The sequence below is a fragment of the Pieris brassicae genome, chromosome 4, assembly GCF_905147105.1.
Source record: "Pieris brassicae chromosome 4, ilPieBrab1.1, whole genome shotgun sequence".
Taxonomy (NCBI): domain Eukaryota; kingdom Metazoa; phylum Arthropoda; class Insecta; order Lepidoptera; family Pieridae; genus Pieris; species Pieris brassicae.
This window is the reverse complement of record NC_059668.1, coordinates 9,947,278-9,968,756: the sequence shown is the minus strand read 5'-3', so window position 1 is coordinate 9,968,756 and position 21,479 is coordinate 9,947,278. Positions and strand designations below refer to the sequence as shown.

The window sequence follows — 21,479 nt, the reverse complement described above, 5'->3', positions numbered from 1 at the left end:
TACCCATTATAATGAATTGAAGGATGTGGTACCGTTCAAGGCGCAACACGTGACCCAGGTTCCGTTAAACAACAATGTTCTGCATAAGTTTTTTCGACTTTCCAACTCGTTTAATGACACTATCGTTAAGGACCTTCTGGATCCAGCCTATACGAAGAATCTTCTGCTAGCGGGTATCTTCTTTAATGGTCCAAGCTTCACAGCCCGACATAAAAATTCGCAAAGGAGAACTATACAAATGTAGACTTAGGAACTTTCAGTAAAAGAGCGGATTGACTCTTAAAAGGCCGGCAGCGCAATCGCGAGCCCTCTGGCATTGAGACTGTTGAGGGTCGACGCGGCAGTATCACCTGTAACAACATATCTTAACTGTTGTTGTTGTTGATGTTGACTTTAATTAACTTATTAGTTGACAGAAATTACACCTGTATTCTTAACTCAAGCTTATAAATTATTAATGAAAAATCATTATTATTTTTAAGATTTCTTGATCCATGTATCTATGATATCAGTTTTCGTTTAGTTTTGTTCGGGCGCCGGAATGACGGCGTCATGAACGTAGAATGTAAATTTTGTTTTGCAGAAACATTGATTTACATATTTGGGTTATTGCTTTTTAATAAGTTCAAATTCTTCTCTTGAAAGTATTTTTTATATCGTGTTTAAAATAAAGATGGAATACGTGCGTAGAAGTTAGTATTTTTCATAGGACCCCGTTGTAGGAAATTGCAATTTTATGCTACGTACTTTAACGTTTCTTGAAAAATATTGTTACAGCTTAATTCTCTTTATAATCACTGCCTTTACTAATTCGTTTGTATGTAATATACTAAAGTATTTGTTTTATTAACGTTAATATTTATTTTTCAACACACAAATATTTACAAGTTCTTTTATTTACTAACCATCAAACTTATCTAACAAGTATAGACGACTGTTAATTAATTTTATAACGACAGTTTTTCCAATCCTTTACAATCGTGGTCGGCGAGAATTGTTTACAGAAACTTTATTAAATGCTCAGCAAACATTCACGTGCATTTCAAATACGCAACACAATAGTTTCGATTACCTTATACAAAGTTTTTGACGCACACAATGACTCGGCGTGATATGTTTCGCAGCCAGCGTCGCTTTTGTTTCCTTTGACACGTCGAAGATAGGCCGTTGCGATCAATAGGCCTTCATGCAGCCTTCCCGCAATATCTAAGGCCTATTGCAACAATATCACGTCACGCCTAGACACACCGTTATATAGGTAAATTATAATTTATTAGTTAGCATACAAATAATAGACCAATGTTCAAATCCTTGAAACTGAGGAGTATGCAACGCGTCAGTTTTACTGCATATTTCATTGACTGTTAGATGACATACAACAAAATAAAATAATCTTAGATAATCTTCCATATCAATTGTTAAAGATATAATACTATCTTGACGTTTATTAAACATGCTTAGATTGATAACACAAATTATAAAATCTCGTAACGTTGTATGAATTATAATATTATAGAGATTTAGGACAAAAATTGCGGTTTTCTAAATAAATCTAAGCTTAAAGTTGTTTTCCTGCTTTCATTCATTGCTTATTATTCTTATTAGTAAATGCCTAGTGGCTTCTGAGTGCGACTCTCATCCCTGAGGTCGTACGGACTTTTTTTTATGTGCGCATTTAACATTCGCTCGAATGATGGAGGAAAACATCGTGAGGAAACCGACATGTGTTAGTAGTACCCAAAAAGTCGTCGGTGAGACTCAGGAGGGTGATCACCTACTTGCCTATTAGATGGAAAAAATGATCATGAAACAGATTCAGAAATTTGCGTAAATCTGTTGTAGCGTCACTGATCTTTTAAATTAGGCTAGAATTGAATTACAAATTATTTATATTGGTTGTGTGGTCTTTGATTTATCGAGTTATGTAAATGTATTAACCACAATTTTTACAACAGATACTAACACTATTAAGGAATGTTAAGTAACTAATTTGTGTTTATACATTAATAAATCTCTAGTTAAAGAGAAAATTTAAGATTTCTTTATAAAAACAAGATATAATAATAGTTTTCCCTAAAGAATAATATTAATCTTGTAATAATGTCAAAAATGAACACGCATCGTCGTGATGGATATGGAAAATGTTATCATTCTCAGTGTTGCATTTATTACATAAAAGAAAATCAAATAAAATATTGTGATTCATCACCGCACTCTACGAAAGCAAACCGTCGGAAAAATACATAAAATTTAAATTTAAAAAAAATTATTTCACAAAATCGTATAAATTTTCTCGAAATTCTACAATTTACTATTTATCCTACAAATCCTTAGCTAGAATGTATTCTAGACCTGATCTTATTACCCTACGAAAATGATATGTTCGAACTGAATAAGCGTTGAATAGTCTCATATTTAACAAATTCTTAAATAATTTATACATGAAGTCGTCTAGACGAAGTTTTTCGCAAAAGGGTAAGTTTAATATTTATTTTAAACCATGTACACAATTATATTGTATTTAATACCAGATATCTACATACCGCCTACGTACATAAATAATGTATATGTAGACGTAGCAAGTGGAAAAATCGGTCGTTAATTTATATTAATCTATCTGTTGCCCTAGTGGTTTTAGCGTGCGACTCTCATCTCTTAGGTCTAAGGTTCGATCCCTGGCTCCAATAAGCATTCTTTCTATATGCGCATTTAAAATTCCCTTGAACTGTCACGGTAAAAATCGCGAGGAAACCGCCTTGCCTTAGATATAAAAGGTGGTTGCTTGCTTCATGCACAGGTGGCTGATCACCTACTTGCCTATTAGATTAACAAATGATCATGAAACATATACAGAAATCTGGGGCCCAGACCTAAATAGGATGTAGCGCCACTGATTTTTTTTATACCGATACTAGCTGACCCGGCAAACATCGTCTTGCCATATACATTATTTCCAACTTTATTTTTTTAGTTATAAAAATAGCCTATCTACTATAATAAAAAAATAGGGGTTGATCGTAGACAGGTGACAATTAAGGGTTGTATTTTGTTTTGTATCATAAAAAAAAATTGTCTAAAAAATAATTTGGGGTGGACAGTCCTTATCACTTAGAAGTTTGAAATATAGATAGTAGCCGCTTCTTAGACTCTTCTTATTTACTTCTTAGTCTTTGCTCGGTGGAGCCGTTTCGGAGGAGTATGGTAACGAACATTGTGACACGAGAATTTTATACATTTAGAGATTATAAATTTTTTTTTTTATAATCTCTAAATGTATAATTAAGTAATTTATACATTTCAACAATATACAAACAATATCTAACTGTGCGAAGTCGGGATAGGCCTCTGGTCATATATTATTATAGATTGGCTCTGTAATCTAAAGCTTCTTGCCCGTTCTAAATGGTTTTACATGAAAAGGAAATATATTTATAAGTGTTTAAAATTTGGGTTTATTATGAACTACATATTTTTTACCATGTAGATACAAGCGCCAAAAAAAATCCAGGTATATCGTTTGTTAAGTCAAGTCACCAAAATCTGTCCCGGTCATACACGTTTATGACTTTTATTTTACGACTCGCCATACGGATTTTATGAAGTGATCGTCCCAAAATGTGAACTATATGATGTATTTAAAGTTTTGTGACTAAATTAAAAAACTAGTTGGTGAATAATTATATATACTTCTTCTTCTTCTTCTTAATCAGACCAGCGCTGTTGAACACATGTCCTCCAAAACATCTGCAAACACAAACACTACACACTTAAAATGTACCTGATTATTTTGTGTGTTTTGTCAGTAAGAAATTCCATGTCTATGTTATGTCAATTAATAAAAATAGTACAGATTTTCAACGAAATTCCATTTTCAAACACAAAATCTGTGTAACGAATTCCAACCCTTAGTAGGGGCGTTTCCGACCCATGGTTAACAAACACGGTATTAATACCCGGTTATAACTGGGCAAGGAATTAACCGGCCGTAGATGGATTAATGAATCGAATATGAGATGTGGGACTCGCTTTACTGATGTTTACTTTGTTTTCGGTTAATAATTTTGCTTCTGTTTTCAGGTATGCTTCTGTAGTACATTATTGCGTAAGTCTAGTTTTATTATATTTATTTGTGCGATTTGTCATAAAATTAAACCGTATATAAATAAAAAAATCAAACATTATAGTATTGACGTTTGCTAACATAGCTTTTTCACATAAAGAAAAACACTTTTTGAACGGATTGAAGCTATTTATTATTATTACAGGTAACACAACTTTCTCTGCAGCTCTGATACTTTTGACATTCAACACCTTTTGTCTTCAGTCACCGTGACCACGCACGCTGAAAATCATCCGAAACGTCGGAAAAAAAATTAAAATTATGTGAATAATTGTAAGTTTTTAATAATAATACATAGCTTCAATCCGTTCAAAAAGTGTTTTTCTTAATCAAACATTATTTTAAGTTCAAATCACTAAAATTGCAAAGGTAAGGTTTCCGTTTCTTTGAGACAACAAAGCTTTGTGTATATTTGAGCTTTGTTATACATTTTTTTACACAATAACGATATAATAAAATCATGATATGTTTATACATACATTAGAAATGCACATTGGTTCGTTTCATCTTCAGAATTCGCTGTTTCAAACTTGAACAATTTACACGTGAACAGATTTAACATAAGACTTAGGTTTGAGTGGGTCGTAATTCCTTCATACGTCAAATAAGATAAAGCCACTTACGAAACTAATGCCACGTCTTAGTGACACCCTTTACATTGCAAGGGTTACACTAGCCGTATAAGGTTTTGATTCCTTTTTTGCAGGAGTTAAAATAATATTGTACTATTGGTTTGGTGTATTCAATAAGAGGATTTGTTGTTTACTCTATGTTATCCACTCCCGTAAAACAATAGAATAAAACGAAATAATCAAATTGTAACTGCTATGTAAGGAATGAATGAAACGAAGAGAGTGGTTACGTCTGGCTAGACTCTCGGGGCGTTACTCCGATTTAGGAAATCGTCACGCTTATAAAACTAAGAAAGCCTGAGTGAGCAAAATTCCTTTTGTGAGCCTTGGCTCATAATAATATAAATAAATGAATCTTTTAATTATAATTTATTTACATTGATATCAATGTTATGATTATCTAGCTTAACGAAGTACTATTCGTACGTGTGCTAAATTTACATGTAGCATTATAATGGTAAGGGCAGTGTTGGCCTAGTGGATTCAACGTTCGATTCTCATTCCTGTCTTCGTAGGATCGATTCCTGGCTGTGCACCAATGGACGTTCTTTCTGTGAACGAACGGTGAAGGAAAACAGCGTGAGGAAACCGGCTTGCCTTAGACCTAAAAAGTCGACGGCGTGCGTCAGGCACGGAAGGCTGATCACCTATTTGCCTATTAACAAATGATCATGTAACATATATAAAAATCAGAGACTCATACCTAAAAATGTAGCGCCATTGATTTATTTTTATTTATTTATTATAATGATACTAAGTTTGATTTATATGTACAAAACATTTAGAACCAGAATTAGACAACATCCACTCGTTTTTCTTTATCATCAAAGACCCATTTAATATAAAATAATTTATTTCCCTATCAATTTCTTTGACCTGTCATCAGCTAAATAACTATTTATGATTGACGATCGTTCCCCCATCCTTATTATTGTAATGACTTACACGAGTATTTGAAACTATTAAACAGTATTAATGACGATCATAAATTAAATATGATTTAGTGCTCATTTCAGTAATGAAAAGTGTCTATTATGTTTTAAATGAGTTTATTTAGTATTCGTGTATGTTTTGTCTATTACGTGTTAATGGGATTACAGATTTACATTCTATTTGAGAGCTACCTAAATATGATTTTGGTAAATTTGTCAAATCACGGCTACACATTAAAATAGCTCCATTTTTTTCTAGTAGTTGTTCTACTTCTACTATTTGTAGTAGTACCTTGTATGTAGTACCTCAAGTAATATTAAAGAGCCGCATGGCTTTGGACCTGATAAAAGCTGATAATATTACATGCATTATGTGCGTAAATGATAAACTCAAAATAACTTTATTCATATAGGTAAACAAGTACACTTATGGACGGCAGAAAAGAAGTTAAATTAATTGTAAATTTACATTTACTACCAGTTCGCAAGTCAAGGACATAGAGCGGGCAAGAAGAACTGGCAAGAAACTTTCCGCCACTCTTTTAATCGCTAAGTTTTGAGTCATACTAATTGAACTGGAGCAAATACATCCCAATGATTAGGATCATTTAAGTATTCGTCAAATTTTTAAAAAGCTTTATTGATTAATTTATAGTCTCATTTCCCAGTGAATAACATTAGATTAGGTTAAGTTAAAGACAAAATTCGCGATGTTTTAATTAATTTCTATGGGGTTAAAGAGCATGCGCGACCACATTATAACATTATACAACATTGCCGAGAGATGAAAATATGTAGTAAGTAAAGAAATTTCCATTGAATGCGTAGCCATTTCGTTATTGCTATGTAATGTATTTGATATGTAATTTTGGGCCCACTTTAAAATTCCACATCAGCAAAGGTCCGTGTTTGTTACAATAAGTTTCAGACCAAAGCATATCCAAACTTATTCGCAACAAACAAATTCGGGTCTTAACATAAGTTTTGGAAAAACCCTTGTAAGAGACATGTTTGAAAATGAAGCACCTTAACGTAACGTAATAAGAGCGGTTTTTGTTTGAAGTGCTGCGGTTTGTTTGTGGCTCATAATGTCCTCAGTGCATGCGTGGTCACGCACGTCTCCATCATGCCCTTATCTGTTCAAGTCGGGGTCGAACCTACTATCCCATTGCTTGAGGATATGGGAAGTATTGATATTAAAACCACAGAAAATTTAAATTAATATTTTCACAAAGAAAATCGCGTTTATATTAATTAAATAAATATTCGCAATAACAATATTCTAATAATTAATAATTTCAGTGTAAGGTGAGTTTAGAACCATTAAATAAAAATCTTAAAGTACTCGAATCTTTCAATCTATCTGTGACAGATAAGCGCTGATTTATTAAGATTTGATAGTTTAGCAATAATATAAAACAAATTTCTCGTTGTGTCGGTTTGATCACTTCAACTTTAAAACAGTAGGATACAAATATTAATAACTAGCGGATCCGATAGACGTTGTGTATGATTATGAATATTGATTTCGAATTGGTATAATTACGTAAAAATTATTTATGAAATACAACATTCTTTGTTTGTTTTTTCTGGCTCGTATATAAATAGTTTTGTTGGTATTACGTCGCGGGAACAGGCGAACATACAACTGGCCATGTGAAGAACATGGATTATCAAGATTAATGCCACAAACAATTAGCGACTGTAATTTTTATATGTATTTTATCAATATTATAACTCCGATCGAAGGATTTCTTTTAAATGATATTTATTTTTCTAACATCCTCTTTGATGATATTTGCAGCACGCCTTCTGTCAATGTTATGTCAAACGCCATAAGGTCAAACAAGTTTTAAATTTTCTAATTATCCGCGCAATTTTCTTAAATTATTCTTTATAAGAACCTTCTCCTGCCAATAACAATATTTTTTTTGCGAAATCGGTCCAGCCATTCACGCGTGACCAAGGGAAATAGGAATTCATTGTTATATATATAGTAATAGTAATAATAAAGTGTCTATCGGACTTTTCCAAGATTGCGTGCCGATTATTTGACATTGCATAATCTTTGATTAATATATGGAAAAAACAAAACATGTTGCAGATATTACATGTATTTCTTGAAGTCAAGAGTACCGATTTATCTGCATAGAGTCGCAATATATAGCCAGTTATAGATAGCCATCAAATTAAGAATGATACGTTTCTTCACGTCATTCAATGATATATTCTCTTAAGGAAACAATGCTATCTTCTCGCAAAGTGTTTCCGACAAGTATTTTGACACCGTCTTCGATAAAATCGCACTTTAAATATAATCCTTCTAGTACACAGTCCGCAGTACCGTATCGTAGGTGTCCTTAAGAAGTATGACTGTGCTTGATGGAGTTTACTATCACGATGAAGCGAGAATTAAAAGAAGATTTAAAAAGTCAATCAAAAATGTGTGCAGTACCAAAACATTGAAAAGAAAGTTGCCAATAATACAATGGATCCCAACATACAGCTTTAGTATCTTAATACAAGACATTATAGCAGGTATAACTGTGGGTTTAACGGCTATCCCTCAAGGTATTGCGTATGCTATTATCGCCGGTCTCTCACCAGAATACGGACTATACGCTGGAATAATGGGTGGATTAGTGTATGTGTTCTTCGGTAGCTGTAAAGATGTAACAGTAGGGCCAACTGCGATCATGGCAGCAATGGTTGGCAAATACGTAAGAGGCTACTCAGCCGAATTTGCTGTACTGGCGGCGTTACTTGCTGGCATAGTGGAGTTATTAATGGGAATTTTTAATTTTGGATTTCTAGTCGAATTTATATCCGCACCAGTGATCAGTGGTTTCACAACAGCGGCTGCGCTGCAGATAGCATCTTCACAGTTGAAGTCACTTTTCGGTCTTGATGGCTCATCAGGCACATTTTTTGCTGAATCCGCTGTGAGTTTCGTCAAGAATATAAAAACTGCAACACTTTGGGATCCCATTCTTGGCTTTGGAACGATACTTGTGTTGGTGATTCTAGAACGTGTTGGACAAGGATGTTCTTTATCTGGCGCCACTTCACAAAAAATCAGATGGTATATATCTCTTAGTAGAAACGCTGTTGTTGTAATTATTGGAATGTTAGTAGCGTTTATAATCAAGCAAATACTAGATGAAGAACCTGTGATATTAATTGGTGATATATCTGGCGGACTCCCTGTGCCCAAACTCCCACCTTTCAGTGCTGTAGTTGGTAATGAAACTTATAATTTATTTGATATGCTCAGCTCATTTGGACCACAATCACTTGTTATACCACTAGTAGCTATATTAGAGGCGGTTGCCATAGCCAAAGCTTTCGCTGGCGGATTACAAGTTGATGCTAATCAAGAAATGATTGCACTTGGATTATGCAATATTGCGTCATCATTTGTAAGTAGCATGCCTACAACTGGTTCTTTTACGAAGACTGCATTGAACCACGCTTCAGGTGTGCAGACTCCTGCTGGAGGCATTTTCAACAGTCTCTTAATTATTTTATCACTAACAACATTAACTTCTACTTTCTATTATATACCTAAAGCATCGTTAGCGGGACTTATTATAACAGCAATGTTGTCTATGATAGACTATAACATGTTTGGAAGATTATGGACACACAGTAAGCGTGAGTTATGCGTTTTAATTGCAACTGTAATCATATGTTTAGGTATAGGACTAGAATATGGTATAATGACAGGAGTAATTTTTGATGCCGCAATAATTTTATATGGTAGAGCCCGACCTACCCTTGACTTTTACACTGTAAAATCATTAAAAGCTGATTTGATCGTAGTTCCACTAAACTATAATTTCTCTTATTGCGCTGCAGAACATGTTAGAAATATACTTCTTAAGGCAGCTCTTAACGCGTCAAAAGACTGCTTCATAATTATTGACGGCACAAATCTTCTTAATATTGATACAACAGTTGCATCACACCTTATGTCTGTTTCACATAATATAGACAAACGAGCATGCCCCGTTCTGTTCTTGAACTTCGACGAACCACTTAAGAAAATGTGTATCGCAATAAAGCCGGTATTTGCAGAAAAGTTTATAACTACTGTAAAAATATCTGACGTTGTCGACGTATATATGAAAAATATATGAGTGATATATAGTGATTTTAAGTTTTAATTAAAGGATCTCTGAGATACGATAGGTCAATGTTAGGCCAAGAACTAGTTTTTTTTATTGAATTACACTTAGCTTATATTAAACGATATAGTTACTTTTATATTTTTATTTAATATAGTAATAAATGTAACCAACAAATATTAAGTTATAGTTTTTGTTTTGTATAAAGTACCTAAAAGATTAAAAGTTTTAATAAATGCAGGACTCTGATATCCCAACACTTTTCTATGTAAGTGTTCCAACGTGTAAACCGTTCACAAGAGAATATTTTATGTAAGAATATTGAGTTATTTTTGATTATGTCAGATTTTTAATATAATGTATAACGTCTAGTAACACTCTCTCACTAATAGAGGCTGTGGGCAAGGGGAGGTATATCGCAAAATTTCTGATCCCCTCAATATTTCTATTGCTCCGTTGAACGCGTCAAAGAGGGGTGTCATTCGGTTTCCTGGAATTTATTAACGTGATTCAGCACTTGTGAAGGTGGCAGATTTATGTTCTTATCCCGTCAAATAAGTGCATATATCGTTTAGGCTTCACTGCCACTTTTTCAATTTAGACGTACCAAAGGAAAAATTTAATAATTTGAATCTTAATAGATTTTTTAATAAATGTTTGTAAATATTATTATTTTAATATATAATAGCTTAAAATAAGTTTGCAAAAACAATGGTATTCAAAGTCTAAAGTTAAGAAACGTCCAACAACGAATATCTGAGAAAACTGTATCAAGGTTACTCAGACTTCAAGAATTTTGTTTGGTTATCAATAAGACAGTAGTGTTCACTTCAACGTGTTTGTGTGTACTGATAAATTCATGTGATTTATTATGGAAACAACATTATCTTCACACAATCTACTTTGGATTGAACTGTCTGACATACTACTTGATAATGTCACTAATTAGGGTTCTGCTGCAAAGGAATCTATGAATTTATATAATATTAAGTATATGTTGGAACTATGGTGAAATAAAATTAGATTTACAATATAATTAGTTTTATTAATTCGTTTTGAAGTTCCTTATCTCAAATAACATTTTATAATTTTGTTTAAATACATAATAATAATACGGGTATTACGCTTGTAAGTAAAATAATTGTATTTTGGATTAACAGCCTCTATAGAAAATCATCAAGGATTTTGTTGGTCAATTGTTGAATCTCTGTACTAAAAGTTCTTAACCGCAAACGCACGTTGATTAGATAATTTTATATACATACGGATTTTTAATAATTTGTAATTACTACAAATATATATTTTTGGCTAAGACACATTTAATATTGTAAACGCAATTTTTATCGATGTAGACAATATTGCCAAAGTGTAATTAAATTTGTGTCTGTATTTTAATAATTGCCTTGTATTAATAATTAACTTGTGTTAAAACAAGTACGATATATAGAGAAAGTACGGAATTTTTAGAGCGTTTTACGTGTCACACTTGACTGGTTAAAAATTGTATAAATTGTTTCTTTACAAAGTAGTTCAAAAAACTTAGTATTGTATCAGAGCTCGCATCAGCCGGAGCTATGACTGCGCTCGATAACATTCAAACTAACAATGAACCACGCATAAGAAGATTCAAAAAGTCTATAAAAAAAGTGTGCAGTAAAAAAGTGATTGAACGAAAATTACCTTTAATACAATGGCTTCCAAAATACAGTGTTGGTGCTCTTATACAGGATATAATAGCAGGAATAACTGTGGGTTTAACTGCTATTCCTCAAGGCATCGCCAATGCCCTCATAGCAGGACTTTCTCCGGAATACGGTCTCAATGCAGGGTTACTGGGAGGTTTTGTGTACGTGATATTTGGAAGTGTTAAAGATATCACAGTTGGACCTACGGCGATTATAGCAGCGATGATCAGCCAATATGTTGACTATTCTCCTGACTTTGCAGTATTAGCGACATTTTTGGCAGGATTAGTAGAATTTCTGATGGGAGCTTTTAATTTCGGATTTCTTGTGGAATTTATATCGATGCCTGTCATAAGTGGATTCTCCACTGCAGCAGCGTTGCAAATAGCAGCTTCCCAATTTAAATCTTTATTCGGTTTGCAAGGTTCATCTGGTAACTATTTCGCCCAATCCATTGTATATTTTTTTGAAAATGTAAAAACTGCAAGGCTATGGGATCCTGTCCTTGGCTTTGGGACGATTTTTGGTATAATGTTACTTAAATGTATCGGACAAGGATGTTCTAATACTGGTGGAATATTACAAAATACCAGATGGTATTTATCACTGAGTAGGAATGCAGTCGTTGTCGTCATTGGAATTATTATAGCATTTGTTATTAAACAAATCACAGACGAGGAGCCTCTTATATTAGTTGGAGCAATAAACAGAGGATTACCTATTCCTGGATTACCTCCATTTAGCACTACTGTTGGTAATGATACTTACAGCTTTACAGATATGCTCGGGGTATTTGGACCGAAATCCTTCATAATACCGTTAGTGTCAACCTTGGAAGCAGTAGCTATCGCAAAAGCCTTTTCGAATGGATTACAAGTAGATTCTAATCAAGAAATGATTGCTCTAGGTTTGTGCAATATCGCGTCATCGTGTGTAAACAGTATGCCAATTACAGGTTCCTTTACAAAAACTGCTTTAAACAATGCTTCTGGTGTCCGCACCACTGCTGGAGGGATATTTAACTGTTTGCTTGTCATTTTATCATTGACAACGTTAACAACGACCTTCTATTACATACCTAAAGCATCATTAGCTGGACTTGTTATATCTGCAATGTTTGCAATGGTTGACTATAAAATATTTGGAAAGTTGTGGAGACACAGTAAGAGAGAGCTGTGCGTTCTGGTTACAACTCTTGGTGTATGTTTAGGAGTGGGTTTGGAGTATGGGATAGTGACCGGTGTGTTATTTGACGCACTCATAGTCTTGTATGGAAAAGCTCGACCAACTGTTGATTTTTACGTTTTAAAAATTGCAACAGCTGATTTGATTATTGTTCCTTTAAATTATACCATGTCGTACTGCGCTTCTGAACAAATAAGAAAAACAATATTACGTGCGGCTCGAACTGTTGCTACAGATTCATACATTGTAATTGATGGAACTAATCTTGAAAATATTGATCTAACAGTGGCATCAAATCTTATGTCTGTTGCGGGGGATGTAGAGAAACGGACTTGTCCTGTTTTATTCTTGAATTTTGACGAATCGATAAAATATTTGTGTGTAGACATAAAGCCGCAATTACGCAGTAAATTTGTAAGCACAACTAACGTTTCCGATACAGTAGACGTTTATTTGAAATGTGCGTAAATCTTTGCTTAATGAGTTATGAATCGGAAGGATCTCAATAACAAACTATAGAAAACAAAATAGTCAAATAGTTTGTAAACCGAATAGTTCCTAAGGATAAATTATTGTTCTATTATGATATCTAATGAGTGCTATTATATTTTGATGCATTTTCACGTTTTCATTTAATTCCCTTCATTGTGGCTATTTTGCAGTTATTTTATAAATAAAAGAAAGTAAAAGTATTAGTTTTAAAAGTATTATCTTTCATACATCCTAACATATTATTTGAAAAGTACTATAAACATCAAATAATTGTATTTGTATATATATCTATGCTGATATTATCAAGAAAAAAAATTGTGAATGTTCGTAGAGAATAAGTTTAAAAACTCCTTGACCAAAATTATGTAAGATATTTGAAAGAATCATTTATTTCCCTAAGTAACATAGGTCATATATATACTCAAAATTAATGCTGTATATTTGAAGCCCGGGTCACACATAACACAAAAGTTTCATCATCGAACGTCGAAGGCAGAATACAAAATACCATTCGTATCACCTTGACGACCGTCGTTCTACGACTGAGCGTTTCTTAAGTCAATTTCTACCAGGCACCACCACTATGTTGAAGCCGCCCACTGAAGTATTTACGAAACCAATTCAACTTAGGGTCTTTCAAGAAAGAGTGTACCAATTCTTACGGTCAGCGCGCTTGCGAGCCTTTTGGCAGTGCGAGTGTCCATGGGCGGGGCGGTATCACTTAACATCAGGTGAGCTTCGAGTCCGTCTGCCATAAAAAAAACTATTATTTAAGTATTTAAGCTTATATGTAGTAGTGGCAGATCCTAGTAAAATATTTTATATTTTGTTGATATTAAAGTACTATCGAGAGTTCTCATATATTTAAGGTTTAGCGGGAAATATTAGCTCGAGTCGTGAGTCGGTTTTATGAAATATATTTTGTATTACGCGTCTACATTAGTTCCGGACTGCCAGATCCAAGCATGTTAATCTTTGCTCCCGTCTACAACAGCGATATTCGTCTTACCAAAGTTTTTATACAAAGCAAAGGGCATTTATTTTTAATAACACATCAGACATCTTAAGACTAAATTAAATAAACACTTGTAAGTTATTCAAGGCCTTTTTATCTTTCAAAGGTCGTCTTCAAAACATTTTTGTATAACATTATATAAATAAAATATTATTAATACGAATGCTATGCTAATGCTCAACTAGAAAGGAAAAATAATCTATTTAAGTTTTAAATACATTTAAAATAGTTTTAATTAATGTTTATTATGAGACGGCGAAGGCCAAGATTATTTGCGATACCAAGGTCCAGAACCAGTCTGTTGCGTTGTTGATAAAGACGTTGTACTATACTACTTGTATATTATGTCTTTAATATTACATGCTTTACAATTTTATTTTATTTTTTCTTTCATTATCGTATTGGCCTGTTCTGTAAAGAAAATATAATTAAATCTCATATCATCCTATATTCTTTTAATATTTATGCCACAACAAATTCCATGCCTTACTATTTCTATTTAGCTACTATATTATACCTTATCTGCTATACAAGGCTTGCATTGACACGTCAAATCACGCGGAAATAAAGGTTGAATGAGCACAACGTTGTCACCCTCCACCAATTTATGTAGATCTCTCAACTCCCTCTCATGTCTTGTGAATAATAGGAATAGGGGGCAATATTTAGTGGGACCAGCGGGTCAGTATTTAATAGCCACCTCTCTGGGTCTTTATAAATTTCAGCACTCTGAATGGGAAACAGTTTCCAGATGATTAACTTTGACAGTATGTACTGATTTATTGAAAAAAATACGTCACCTGTAAAAATTTAATCTTCTCTAAGCAAGCTTTTAGAAAAACTCCATACATACCACGCAATTGTATCGAATCATGTTTGTTTCAAACAACATTTGGAACTTTAATAACCAGTTTCACAGATAAGAGATATATTTGTTATAAATCTAATATAAATTCGATAGCGAGAATGAATCGTAATTCTGTATTAAAATTTGAATTACAGTGCTCAGTACTTAATACATGTTTAATTGTTTGAAGGTGGTTCAGCAAAGTTTAGGTTTCATTCAATTTGAACATTATTGCTGTTGCTTTAAGATGTAATTTGGATTAGCTCGGTGGTGTTTTATTACGGTTATGTATGTCACACGGTCACTTCAGCCCTCGTCAAGAGTTGCAGACTGAAATGAAATACCGGCTAAATGAGGCGACCAGTTGCCAATAGCAACGTTCTACTCATTTACCTGTTTGGGCATAGTTTATATATTTGCTAAAGTCAAAGGAAATGTGAACTTAAATACCGTTAAATATACTACGCAGTTTTATTTGTCTTGATAGATGTTGTCTACATGTTATGTAGTATGTAAATCACTAAACTATGTGACCCAAAACAATGACGACGCTCGCAAGAAGGCCTATAATTTGACATATTGAAAAAATTTGAAAACAAATTTTGAATGGTTCGCGTTTCACAGCAGTTCGTTGGCGTGTATATGGACGTTGTAAAATTTACGTCTAATTTTAAAAAACCTTGTTTTTATACATCAGTAACTTCTTTATAGAGTTTGGGGATGAGTAAATAAGAAAAAAGCTCCGTAAAATATTCATGGGACAATAAGTGGCGTTTTATGGAGGCTGCTTAATGGCGCGACAGTAACATTAAACTGAGTTTAACTTGCGTTTACTATCGTACAAGGAATCGATCTCTTCAAATTGGTTTTTCATTGGCCCCAACTCAATTTGCCTACTGACTATGAATATTAAATTCCTTTTTCAGTAAACTCGTTTTTGAATGCAGATTTACGATATTGGATTTTATTCTTTGTAAAGTACGAGGTTGATATCTGGTGTTAGTTAGTTATTGAATTGTTATGAATTGCGTGAGTGATGTAGAACATTTCTTGTTCTTATTAAGTATACCGGAAATGTTCTTTATAACTATTTGTTCAAACTTGATTTAAAGCATTTTGATCTTATGATTTTTTTCCAAAAACGTATTGTGGAAAGTGTTCAGAAGAGTTCGGTCTAATACCTGCAGCTGAGTTTCATTAACGGACGTCAAGGCAAATTACAAAATATCATCCGTATCACCTCGACGTCCGTCGTTCCACAACTGAGCGTTTTCTAAGGCAGTTTTTGCCGCGCACCACCATTACTATGGGGAACCAGCTGCCGACTGAAGTATTTCCGAACCAATTCGACCCAGGGTCCTTCAAGATTAGAGCGTACCTATTTAATTGAAAGGCCGTCAACGCACTTGCGAGCCTTCTTACAATGTGAATGTCCATGGGCGGCAGGTGAGCCTCCTGTTACATATAAAAAAGATAAATTGACATGTATTAAATTTAGTTTTAAGTTTTTTATAATTAAAATAACAGACTGAAATCATTTCCCAAGACAAATTATTTTATAATACCGATTTTGCATCTTAAAAGTGACATTCTTCATTTCACAGAGTATTGCATTCATAAATAGTCGTGGTTCGGCACATAATTCACCTAGATCGTCGTAATATATCACGAACATGCCAAAAGTAGAGAGGTTTGTGCCGTTCAATATACGCAATCAATAATATCTGTTTGTTTACTCTGTGACGTTTCTTCCTTGTCACAGATCATTTCAAACATTAAAAACTGTTTTTTTATGTGTTGCAGGCTCTAAAGATATATTACACTGTGGTGTAAATGTTCCAAAATTAGAAGCCACGTTGCAACTACCTGGTTGGTGTTTAAAGAACTCGTACGCTCTTGAAGGAATCTAAATCGGATTGATACCTAGCACTCTAAGGAATACTAACGTACACCGTAAGGGTCAGATTCAGAGCCGAGACTTAGCACGAACTATGATTTCCGTATGTCAAAATCCCATACATTTTTGACCTACGGAAGATATGACTTACTTGACTTAAAGTCCTATGTCCTCCAAGAGGGCAGCTTAGAAAACCAGCCTGGTCTTTCCTGGGCGGCCCTCTTAATTTCACTCCACACCATACCAGCTTCCTTTGCCTCTACACTGGTTCTTTACCAGGTCTGTTTTGGGCGGTTATATTTGCCTTAAGGATTCCAGTGGAGGGCTTGCTAGACAATTTGACTTGGATCCCTCTGGAGCATTTCCACACATTTCCACTTTCGGCGTGTTAACCTGTCTAGGTAAGTTTCGTGTCGTGTGTTCGTTTGGAGTTTGATACAGAAATACCTTATAAAACAGCTGGTTCCAAATAGATAACAACTTAATTATTTATTGGCTCCACCAAGGCCACTGTTAAGAAAAAAATAGGAAAGAGACGTGTTATACAAATTATAACCTAAGTGTGGCCTCGATTATAAATGCGGACAGAGTGCTCGTGCATAATACTTTAGAAGTTAAAAAAATCAATGGCGCTACAACCTCTTTAGGTCTGGGCCTCAGATTTCTGTATCTGTTTCATGATCATTTGTTAATCTAATTGGCAAGTAGGTGATCAGCCTTCTGTATCGACTTTTCTGGTCTAAGGCAAGCCGGTTTCCTCACGATGTTCTCCTTCACCGTTCGAGCGAATGTTAAATGCGCACATATACACAAAGTCCATTGGTCGGAACAGAGCTGGGCATCGAACCTACGACCTCAGGAATGAGTGTCGCACACCGAAGCCACTACGCTAACACTGATCTACTTAATAAGTTTACAAAGATAAATATTACAAATACATCATAAATTATAACTCATCGAAAAATAATCAGTGGTAACAGAATACTGTAATTCTGTCACTTCGCTTAGAGCGTTGCCGTTGATGTATGGCGCAGCACTGTGTTAAAGGTTACGAGTGTTTTGCAACGAATTTCTTATCGTATATACGTCATTCGACTTAACCTAAATGAGGTATACTATTATCGTTCGATACCTTGACCTGTTGGTCACGCTAGAGAAGTATGTTTTCATTCACTGTACGGTCACACATCAGTATATAGTGTACGTATTGTAATATAAATAATCGATTTCAAACAACATACAAATATACAATATTCTTAACCTACATATTTATTAATGCTGGCAACATTTCTTCGGCAAATACTTTATAATTCTCTTTTATAGTTCATTTGAAAATACATAATATTTTTGAGAGCGATCGGCTCCGAGACCTTTAGAAAACTATATGAAAATTCCTTGATTACATTGTGTTTACTATTCCATGTCAATAAAAAATTGATCTCCAAGTGTACAGAGATAGAATATAATCAATAAGGGAATTTTTTTCGTTCTTAATGAATTAATTGTATTCAATTGCCTGTGATTTTATTTATAGATAACTTTAATTAGTGCTTCATAAAGTGTTGCCTGACAACTATTTGCTTATGAAATAAAAGAGAATCGTTCATTTCTAAAACGTTTTTACCTCTATTAATGCAGGTTGGCGCTCGCCTGTGTTGTACAAGGGTAAATATATGTTGTTTTCCACTCTTCTATAAAATTAATTAAAAAGCAACTCGCGTTTCCCTAAATCACTATTAAAATTTGATACAGTTTACTCCGTTACTTAGAGTTGAGAGTACTTTTCGAAAGTATTTTTGTGTGTTTATTGTAGATCATTGCAATATTTGTGAATATGTGAGCACCATGTATCTACAGCTTAATATAGTTATCTGCTGCATTGTTTTTAATAACAGCAGGAGCATATGTTATTTAAGTACTAGTGAATCCGACAGACGTTGTCCTGTCTTAACTATTAATATTGATTTCGAATTGGTATAATTAACTAAAAATGCTTTATGATATATAAATATACAAACTAAAAAAATAGCTATCGTAACAAAACTCATGATTACTTAATATGGTGGTTAAGTATTCTTAAATTTTCTAATTTCCGCGCAATTCTCGCAATTAAGTACCTTCTCCTGACAATAACAAACACAACAAAAAAATAATTAGCGCAATCGGTTCACCCGTGATGTGATGCCGTGGCCAAGGGAAATAGGGATTCATTTTTTAATATATTTTTTATTCTAGGTAAATGTTCTTCCCATATAATTATCAAATCAATGTAAACAAAATATTGTAAAAAGTATTTTAAAAGAGTAAGTATGAAGTTTCTTGGCCCCTCTTGTCTGCGGCAGCTTTTAATAGGCCTAATTAAAATAAATGATTTGACCTTTTTTTTGACTACCTTGTAATATAATATAAATACATTGAACATACCTACCTATAATATTAAAAAGTTTGAAACTCATATCTTCTAAACAGATGTCTCGAGACGTCCTATTTGTCGTCTAATATTGCACTGCGGTAGGTATTTCAGAAATTTCTTACAATACATCGCCATTTTGAGTGAATACTGTGTTCTGTACTCGATCTCAAATATCATAAAATGTATATTAAATTCGTAGATTACAGTTGAACTATGTTACAATGAATAATTGTGATGTAATTGCTTTTGCAATGGAACTACCACACAACGTGGCCACTTTTCTTTTAATAAAATAAAGCACTTTTGGTCTAATGGCTTCAATGTCTGACTCTCATCCTTGAGATCGTAGGTTCGACGCCGGGCTGTGCACCAATGGAATATCTTTCTATGTGCGCATTTAAGATTCGCTCGAACGGTGAAGGAAACCGGCCTGCCAAAAAGATACTGAAATTTGAGGTCCAGACCTAAACAGGTTGTAGTGCTACTGATATTTTTTATTAAATAAACTTCCACTTTTTTTGAAATAATGATTTATATTTTCACGAATTAATTACGATTTTATAAGAAACCACATAATAAGATTTCGGTTTCAGAAATATCGGTTTAAATATTATATGACCTGAGAGATTGTATAAAAAATTAGCGGCCTGTCCTGGCTACACGCGGCTGGATACGTGTTTTAATATTTGATGGTCTATGTTGCTTAGGTATATTGTGGCATTCTAATAATAAAAAAATCATTCAAATCTGCCATATTGTCTTTGAGATTATAGACATCTTTTATCTTAAGATATTTCTCACTATATGGCCTTCTTATTTTATAAACAAACTTTTAATTTTTTTTTATAAGTGTATATTATGTAGGTGATTCTTTATTTTTTTTAACCCATAATTTTTCGATTTTTTCTCTTACAAAGATTCCCTGGAAGAGATTGCTTGCGATAAGGACGTTCATTGTGTCCCTTATAATTTTTTGTATTATATTATTTGTTTTTCTATAAATGTAACGAATTGGAAATAAATAATAATATTCGACAAAAGTTTTTGAGCACCAGAAAAATTGCCCATACGATCTCAGGCCTCCTACTAACCAATATTTAAATGAGGAACAGTATCGCTTATTGTATAAGGAATTTATTCTCGTCATGCCTTTGACTCTCAGCTAAATGCTTAGACGTATCGATTATTATTATTATTACACATTCTATTGATACTTTATTAAAAACCTTTCAAGTATAGAATGCACCCGGGCGTTGCCCGTCTGTGTTTAGAATTCCCTTCTCAGCCTGTCTAGACATAATTGAGATTAGTATATCACAGTTTGAACAAGATTAATGCAGTTTTAAGTGAAACGCAATTCGTGAATATTTTTCATATAAACACCAAGCAACATTTGAAATTGGTTTGTATTTATTGTAAAAAAATACATGTTAGAAATGTTAATACTGGGAAATTCTTAATTTATTATTTATTCGTGAAAATTCCCTTGAGATTATAAATTGAATTGCATACTCTCACAGACTCACCTGATGTAAATACCGCCGCCCACGGACACTCAATGCTAGAGGTCTCGCGGGTGAGTTGCCGGCCTTTTAAGAATCGGTACGCTCTTTTCATGAAGGACCCTAAAGTCTAATTGGTTCGGAAATACTTAAGTGGGCAGCTGGTTTCACATAGTGGTGGTGCGCTGCTAAAACTGCTTTAAAAACGTTTAGTTGTGGATGGACGACGAGGTGCTACGAAAAGCCATGTTTTTTACTTAATGTATAGACTACAATGAAATAAAAATGTAAAAATGCACTACGCAAATAGCGACACGAAAAGAATGCAATTTATCAAAGTTTAAAGACACGTTTCGAAACCGGGTACCAGACGCTCCCGCAGCGCCCTTGGTCAAGTTTTTGTCTAACAGGTTTTGGTCTGGTTCTTCTGAACTTTTTACTCATAATGCATGGGAAAACTCAAATGGCACTGTTCTATTGTAGCTGAAATCCAAACATTTCTGAACATTTTTGTCTCTTTGTTGACGAAGAAATATTGTCGTTTAAATTCAGTAAACTTTCTTAAATTTAATTATTTTTTACCGATGATATTTTTATAAAAAAGAAGTTTTTATGCCAACGAAATCACTGGA

General features: G+C 33.7%; 2 protein-coding genes across 5 annotated transcripts in view; both read left to right on the top strand.

Moving 5' to 3' along the window:
- LOC123708709 overlaps positions 1-21,479 on the top strand; it is a 342,062-nt gene that overhangs the window by 151,945 nt on the left and 168,638 nt on the right. The window lies entirely within an intron of this gene.
- Positions 7,943-10,813, top strand: LOC123708712 (sodium-independent sulfate anion transporter-like). Its single transcript, XM_045659557.1, has one exon. It carries the CDS (start codon positions 8,054-8,056, stop codon positions 9,821-9,823), a length of 1,770 nt encoding a protein of 589 aa, XP_045515513.1. The 5' UTR covers positions 7,943-8,053; the 3' UTR covers positions 9,824-10,813.